Source organism: Orycteropus afer, unplaced genomic scaffold (genome assembly GCF_000298275.1).
Source record: "Orycteropus afer afer isolate SDZICR_OR568_19922 unplaced genomic scaffold, OryAfe1.0 scaffold00069, whole genome shotgun sequence".
NCBI classification, from domain to species: Eukaryota; Metazoa; Chordata; class Mammalia; order Tubulidentata; family Orycteropodidae; genus Orycteropus; species Orycteropus afer.
Window position 1 is genome coordinate 10,241,052 of NW_006921656.1, and position 8,788 is coordinate 10,249,839.

General features: G+C 44.7%; 1 protein-coding gene across 1 annotated transcript in view; it reads right to left on the reverse strand.

The window, feature by feature from the left end:
- The window catches only part of EFR3A (EFR3 homolog A), a 111,737-nt gene extending 103,345 nt beyond the window's left edge, over positions 1 to 8,392 (reverse strand). Inside the window, exon 1 of the mRNA XM_042780910.1 lies at positions 8,313 to 8,392. Within this exon, the coding sequence (XP_042636844.1) occupies positions 8,313 to 8,322 (10 nt within the window). The 5' untranslated portion in view covers positions 8,323 to 8,392. The remainder of the gene's footprint in view (positions 1 to 8,312) is intronic.
- Positions 8,393 to 8,788: the final 396 nt, after the last annotated feature.

Below are 8,788 nucleotides of genomic sequence, written 5' to 3' on the forward strand. Positions count from 1 at the left end.
GGTGATCCAAGAGAATACAGAAATTACTGAACAATTATTTATTAATACTATATGTAAGTGGAATTATGCTGAAGATAACTCAAAAACAGTTGCAGCAGTGTATCTACAGGGAAATGCCAAAAACTCAAGTCAGATTCAAAAGAGGACATGGAACAAAGGATATCATTGCCAACGTCAGCTGGATTTTGGCTGAAAGCAGAGAATACCAGAAAGATGTTTACTTGCATTTTATTGACTATGCAAAGGCATTCAACTATGTGGATCATAACAAATTATGGGTAACATTGCAAAGAATGGGAATTCCACAACACTTCACTGTGCTCGTGAGGAACCTGTACATATAGACCAAGATGCAGTTGTCTGAACAGAAGAAAGGGATACTTCACGGTTTAAAATCAGGAGAAGTGTGCATCAGGGTCATGCTCTTTCACCATACCTATTCAATGTGCATGCTAAGCAAATAATCCAGAAAGTGGACTATACGAAGAAGGCAGCAGCAAAAGACTCTGCAGGAAGACTCATCAACAACTGCAGTATGCAGACGACACAGCCATGCTTGCTGAGAGTGAACTCGAAGCACTGACTAAGAAAGTCAAAGACTACATACAGCCTTCGGTAAGGATTATACCTCAACATAAAGAAAACAAAAATCCTCACAAATGGACCAGTAACATTATGATAAATGGAGAAAAGATTGAAGTTGTCAAGGATTTCATCTTAGATCCACAATCAACACTCACAGAATAGCAGCAGTCAAGAAATCAAATGATGTACCACATCCGGCAAATATGCTGCAAAAGACCTCTTTCCAAGTGTTAAAAAGCAAAGACGTCACTTTGAGGATTAAGTTGTGCCTGACACGATCCATGGTATTTTCAACAGCCTCATATGCATGCAAAAGCTGAACAATGAATAAGGAAGCCCACAGAAGAACTGATGGCTTTGAATTACTGTGGATCATAAACCAAATCTGAAGGCACCAAAAGATTTCAACGTATTAGTAAATTTTCCTCAAATTCAAAAGTAAGGCCAATTACTAGTGATGCCATAGGAAAAAAAGTGACTTTCTCTGGCACTGTATTCAAACAAAAAACATGAAATCTATATATATTTGTAGTATTTATTACTGAAACAATAAAAAAGAAATTTTGTTTACTCTTGAAAATGATAAAGGATCAAAAGAAAATTATCTCGCTCTTATGCAAATATTCAGAGTTAAGCAAGATTAAAACAGTACAACTTTAAATTAAAAAATCCTCAAATCCTAGCTCTTACGCATTTGCCTATAGCACCCACTCCTGTGCCCACGCCCTTCCACACCCTAGCACAGCAGACAGTGGGGTATTAATCCACAAAAGAATCTGGATCCTAACAACACACTGACTCCAGGGACATCTTCATAAAGTGTCTCTACCCCCAAAGCAATTGCAAACTCCTTCGTCTAAATCTCTTGAGGAGGGATCACTTTGTCCATCTAGTGGATCAGACAGCTAGTAACAATACTTATCAATGAATTCAAAAAACAATCAACTTCAGTCCCATGTCATAGATGGACTACTGCCTTCATCGTCCAGGCCCGGCCCTTTCCTGCAAAGCTTACAAGGCCCCAGGAACTGACAAGGGCAAACCTGGACACCTCACATTTCATTTTCTCTGCCCAGCAGGAGTGAGATCCATTTAAAGTGAAGTGTAACCACAGCATAGAGAATTTTATAGCCAATTGCCAAGACAGCTGTTCAGAAAAGCCAATTAAATAGCAGGGGTGGGAGGAACACTTAGCATTATCCCGAAAACTCTCGCAGCAGAAATTCCCTGGAGTTCAAGTAATAAAAGACCAAGGTACAGTGGAGTAACTCACCACTTAAGAAAAGAAAATCATGCTAATATTGGCATTAAGAGGACAGAACTCCTTAAGAAGACTGCAGGGCAAAACGCTGAACGTCTAACTTCGGAATATAGCACACTCATGCTTCTGTGGAGTAAGGAGAAAAACACAATCCTGCTTTCAGAAGAATGAGAATCAAACTATGTAATAATACCTACAGTCAGGCAGCAGTAAATACGCACACACAAGGGAGAACACTAAGGCCTGCATGGAAGGGGGAAAGAACAGTGCTCCTGTGGCTTCAGAACATAACCAAGAGGTGGCTCATTTCAAGAACTGAAGAACCTTGCAAACACAAGTGACGGGAGAATTTTGACAGATTTGACATATTAATCATAGGAGAACTGCCAACATTCATTTTGTGAACACACCTCCTTAGAACTGTATTCACTCTGCAGTGCACAATCATTCAAAACAAAAAAGGGAGAAAGATCCTACCAACTCCAACAGACCGCTCCCACACAGAATGAGTCAGTGGAACCCTCCCCATCTTCAGGATGAAAACTACCACTTAATAAAGCCAGAATTCCTTCGTCCTTCCTTCCCCCTCAAAAAAAAATGCCAGCGATAAGAATGCCCCCTATTTTACTTCCTATTCAGGAACAAGCCAATCCACCAACTACTGCTCAAACACACTGAGCGCAACCTACGAGAGCCAGCAGAGAGCAAATGTACTGCAGCCCTAACCTCTAAATCCTAAACCGAAAACCAAACCCACAGCTGTGCAGTCAACGCCGACTTACAGTGGTCCTCTAGGACAGAGTGTCATTCTCATGAGAGAACACTTCAAAGTCTATCTTACTGTCCGTGATAGGCTATTATCCATATACCTACAAGGAAGACCAGTTAGTACTATTATGAAGAAATTGAAGATTTTGACCAACTTCTGCAGTCTGAAATTGACCAAATATGCAATCAATATGTCTTAATTATTACTGGCGATCAGAATGCAAAGGTTGGAAAGAAAGAAGAATCACTGGTAGTTGGAAAATACGGTCTTGATGACAGAAACGACACCAATGATCTCACGACAGAATTTTGCAAGACAACTGATGTATTCATTGCAAATACCTTTTTTCAACAACATACATGGTGACTAGACACGTGAACCCCGCCAGATGGAATACACAGGAATCAAACAAACTGCATCTGTGGAAAGAGACCATGGAGAACTTCAATATCATCCCTCAGAACAAGGTCAGGGCCCGACTATGGAACAGACCATCAATTGCTTATGTGCAAGTTCAAGCTGAAGCTGAAGAAAATTCAAACAAGTCCATCAGAACCAAAATATAATCTTCACTATATACTATTTGAATATAGAGACCATCTGAAGGACAGATTGGATGCACTGAACGCCAATGATCAAAGACCCGATGAGTTGTGAGATGACATAAATTAGACAAGAAACAAAAATAATCCACAATTCCAGCACCAGGAGAGTGACGGTTTTAAATCTCTTCTCCCATGTTTGACGCAAGGTCAGACATCCTCCTTTCCACTTACCATTTCTCATTAGGTATGGTCCTCTGCCACTGAAAAGCTTCAGAAATTGCATGTTAAATGGTTGCTGAACACTTCATTGTAAGGATGTTCTATATTTAACTTCCACCACTTCCCCATTCCTGGACAGTGCAGTTTCTGGGTTTTCATTATTGTACATTAATACCCTGACAGCTATCTTAGCGCAAAAATCTTTGTCTACGTGTTTAATCATTTCTAAAGAACAGAGTCCCAAAAGTGACGTTACTGGGTCAGTGAACATAAATATTATTAGAGTACTTAACAGCATATTGTCAAAACTACTTCCTCAAAGAGCTGCACCAATTTAAACCTCCACCCCTTGTTTACTGCACCTCATCTTTGCTTGCTGTGCAGGGAGGATGCAATCATTCATTTGTTCAACATTTATCAAGCATCATGTGCTAGGCACGGTACTAACCACAAGGGACTCGGCGTTAAAAGAAACTGACAGGATCTGATGACTGTAAATTGAACTTCTGCCTGAAAAAAAAGAACCTGGGACTCTGAAGTCAGATGATGTAGTTCCAATCCCAGCTCTATCACTTCCTGTCACTAGACAGGTTACCTGACTTCCTCCCTGAACCTCAGTCTCTCCACTTCCACAAGAGGCTGAAGAGATTCTCCCTTCAAGGGTGAGAAATAAGTTAAGATAATACACGCAACACAAAGCATGCTGCCTGACAACAATCCATATTCAATAATAAATTGCTATTACAAACAACAATTTCTTTGTGGTTTTTATAATCAGTAAGTCGGAAATTGTTAATACGCTTATAAAACAGACAGCTGCTGTACTATGATCATAACAGCTTGGACATAATGTCAAGTCAAGTGCTTCTTTGTATGGCAAACCAAACCCTTCAAATTCGGGCTCCCATGTCCCTCTAGAGCCTTATCTCCCACCACCTACGTAACCATTCATGTAGCCCTATGACCCTAAGAAGGAGCTCTGGTGGTGCAGTGCTTAAAGCATTCGGCTGCTAACCAAAAGGCCGGTGATTTAAACCCACCAGCTATTTCTGCAGGAGAAAGATGAAGCAGTCTGCTTCTGTACAGATTCCTACTCTGTCCTGCAGGGCTGCTATGACTGGAATCGACTCGATGGCTGTAGGTGGGTAAGTCTGTAAGAGGAGTCCCTGTGTGGTGTCCGTGGTTAACACACTTGGCTGCTAACTGAAAGGTTGGTGGTTTGACTCCACCCAGAGGCATCTCAGAACAGTCTGGTGATATGCTTCTGAAAAGCCAGCCACTGCTCGGACACATACAGGGCCACCATGCGTCAGAATCCACTTGACGTGGATTGTGGTCATGTCCCTGAGCGTGAGGGGGGTCAGCCGGACAGGTGAGATGCAGGCACCTGCAGCCCTGGCAAGGCAAAGGTCAGCACGGGCAGGAGGGTCCTCAGCTGCGGCTCCGGCCGTCAACACAGGTGCTGGGTGAGGATAGTGAGAACCCAAACGGGCCCAACCCAGAAAGGCCCACACGTGTGGAACAGGGACGCTCAGGCCAAGTGTTCCTAAGTCTGCATGTGATGTGCCTCTAAACAGAAACGCTTCACCAGCACCAGCCTTCACAGTTCATCCACACTCTGCATTTCTTTCCTAAGAATGGATTGAAAATAAGTTCAATACAATCAGGCTGATCAAAGGGAACACACACAAACAAGGAATGACCACATTACCACAGCCCAACAAATGCACCGAGTTTCGGTGTCAATCTGCAAAGGCAAAACGCAAGCAGTGACCACAAGCAATTATTGACAGCGCAGCTGTAAGAGTGAACGATGGCTCAGAACTCCCATCTCCCCGAGCCAATAGACAATACTTTTCATATGTAATAAGAGAGTACATTTTACTGGGTAGGCTTGCAGGCAAGTTACTTGTAAACCGAGGAGCCCTTCCATACAGCAGTTTGCAGAAAAGTTCATGTGTGTCCCTGGAACACCAATCTACTACTTAGCATACCATACTTGGCACACTTAGCCTCCTTCCCACAGAACTCTGGAACAAGACGGAAGCAGAAGCAAAGGCAAAATGCTAACCTTTCTTCTAAGCTCACAGTCTGATTCAACTCTTGGCCAGGCTTACATTTTCTGTAGTTTAACTCCAAATGGAAAAAGCTAAACTATTATGAACTTAGCACTAGAAAAAAATACCCATCATCTATGTTCATGGTGGTTCCGGCCAGATCTGGTTCCAGTCCTGGTGTACTCCATGGGTGACTTCAGCCAAGTCACTGAAACTCACCAAGTCTCAGCCTTCTAATATGCAAAATAACATGACTGGATTGAGAAACTTTACCTTCACTGCAACTCGAATCCTGATTCAGGGTCTGAAAAGCTTAAAGATCAAAACGCTCCTTAATGGTCACTTCAGTGGAGGTGAAAATAATGGCTTTTAGAGAAATGATGTGTCAGATTATAGGTCTGAAAAAAATCATTCCATGAAATAGTCTTGAAATCTGTGCCTAGTGACTACTGCAGACCACAGGCTCAATTCAGAGTGACATGGACACAACAGCCCCATACCTGGGCAGCTCCCTGCCAGGCATTCACTCAGGTAACCACCTTCTCAGAAAGAGTCCACAATCTAGGATAGCGCCAAGGAAGCTAATTCAAACTGGTTATCCTCTGAGCACACACTGTGCTTGCCTGCATTATACTGACCAACACCAGTCTCAGTACTGAGTACCAAAATCCCAAACAAGGAAGTATACTGTAAAATCAGTGGAATAACTGCATGGCTTAGTGCAGAGATCACTGTCAGAATTTTAGGCTCTGAGACCCTAGTGATCATCTCCCAGGCCTTCGTTTCAAAGAAAAGCTTAAATTTAAGCTTACTTAGCTTAAATCCTTAAGCATTAACTGGCTGAGCTTGTAAATAAACCTCTCAATTCATTTGACAGTTAAAAAAACAACAAAACCAAACCTAAACTTATTTAAAGAGGGTTTTCTTCCTAAAAAACATTTTGAAAGCAAAGAGTAAGTTGGCAGTTCCTGCTTATGTCCTTACCATGTTGCAGATGCATGTACACACAGAATTTCTGCCAAGCAGCACACCATGCCAGCAATGCTGGCAACTCTGGCCATGAAAGGAGAGAAGAGACAACACGAACACCACTGACTTCCCACTGCAGCCCTGAATCTGTACCAAAATTTACTCAATGGTGGAAAACGTACCACGACAGACATTAGCATAACAATGGCAGACGGACACCTGAACTCAAGCACCACACTTGCCTGCCAGGCCAGGCATGAAACTTGAATTCCTAACTAAGCAAAACACCATGGTTCATCCTACTTAAAGTCACTGCCCAGAGTCAGTCAAGTATTTTAAAAGAAACAAGGTTTCTAGGACCACTCAGTGAAGCTGGAGAATCCTAGAACATAACGAATTTCTTTTTTTAATTTTATAGGCTGCTTATATTGCCTTTTGATCATTAAATTTCATTTGAAACCTTAACTTTCAAGAAATAGGTTTATCCCCTCCCATCTGCTTTCTCAGAAAGTAAAGATTAATTAGCACAGTTAATTTCAGTCACCGAATAACGAGGACATGAATTTAGAATAAACGGACAATCACGCTGATGATGTTATTTCTCCAGCCTGGAGGGATAAAATTAAAATACATACTGTTGACATATTTACTGGATGTGGAGTCCAATACCACGAGCTAAGAATGCACAGCACTATGTAAAGAAAACTAAGTCCAGCTTACCCACACGTGGATGAGGAGTTAAAAATCATCTTTACTGCAAGATTGAAGGATCTTCCATAACATTACAAAAAAAAACTTTCTAGTATCACAAAATGATTCCCTTTTACCCAAGACAAGGCAAAACATGGATTTGAGGGTGACCTGGAAAGTGTCCCATATGGCTACAAAAATAAGGACAATTAGAAAAAGGAGTTAATTACGAATCTGAAGAAATATCAACTAGCTGGGAACATTTTCACAAGGGTTTCAAGATTCTGCAACATGGTATACTTCTCAAATCAAGAAAAGAACCTCAACTCTAGCACCATCAAGCTTCCTGCTCTGTCCTAGCCCAGGAACTTCCCTAGTCTGCACACACCCATATGGGACACTGGATTTAAAGTCACACTGCGACTATCTGGGTCATTTAAAAATGGGTCATTAGTGGTACTGCTGTGCCTCGTTTGTCCAGGATGCAGAAAAGCCACTACCTTGGCCCGCTGATTTTCAAACTTTGGAGTCCATCAGTGACACCTGAGGCGCTTGTTAAAAATTCGCATTCCTGGGCCCCAGCACCAGGGTCTTAGTCCACAGGTCTAGGAAGGCGCCCTAACCTGGCATTTTCAACAACCACCTGCCCAGGTGAATATAAAGCCCAAGAGGCACACTTCGCCCCATCTGCGCCTAACAAGCGCCCCAAAGGGCATCTCTTACAACCACCTCGGATGCGTTACGGACGGTGACAGAGGCCAGCCTGCGGGGGACCCCGGGGTGCCGGGGGAAGGACTCTGGGCGCCGGCGCCTGCCACCTGGGAAAAGTGAGCAGGCAAGGGCGAGCGAATCGCGGCGATTTTCTGCATTTCCAGGAGTCCCAGGACGCTGTGTAGCGGCCACAGCCCAGGAAAGAGATTACACGCGTAAGTCCAACAGGGCCAAGCTGTCACCAGCTCTGGCACCTCATTAGTCCCTTCCCGTCACAGCTGGGCCTCAGTTTACCCATCCGCGCAACGAGGCTGGAGCCCCAGCCCCGGTGAAAGCCAAGCCTAAACGAAACTAAATCGGCAGGCAGGTCGCGGGCACTTCCTGACTCTCCCCAGCCACCCCCCGGCTCCCCCAGCCGCCCCAGGCGGAAGACCATCGGAGGGCTCGCCGAGCTGGCCACCGCCTCCCGACGCCCCCGGCCGGCCCGACCCTCGGCAGACACTCACGGGTGGGCATGGTGACCCGAAGCCGCGCTCGCCGCCGCGCGGAGGCTCAGCGGGGCCGCGCGGGGCGGGCCGACAGCACCATGACGGGCCGGCGCCGGGCCGCGGACACCAGGACCGGGCGAAGGGCGAAGGGCGGAGGAACAGACCCAAACACCTCAGCTCAAGAACCGAAACCAGCCACAGTCGCCACCGCCAGCCCAGCTCCGCGCGGGACGACGCGCCGGGCGTCCCCACGCACGTGACGTCATCACGCTGCCGTCCGGGATCCGCCCCCAGCGGACCAGCGAGCAAGGTCCAGGATCCGTCACTATGGGCCTCTTGCCTTCCCAAAGGCGTGGGAAAGGTCGTCTAGGGCAATCTCTGCTTCCATGTATTTTCAGATTCTAGTGATTCGAGTGGCATTAGATTTTACGAATCCCTGTTTCGGACGCGTTTGCCCTACAATATTGCCCGCCTCTTACAATTACACAGTTTTG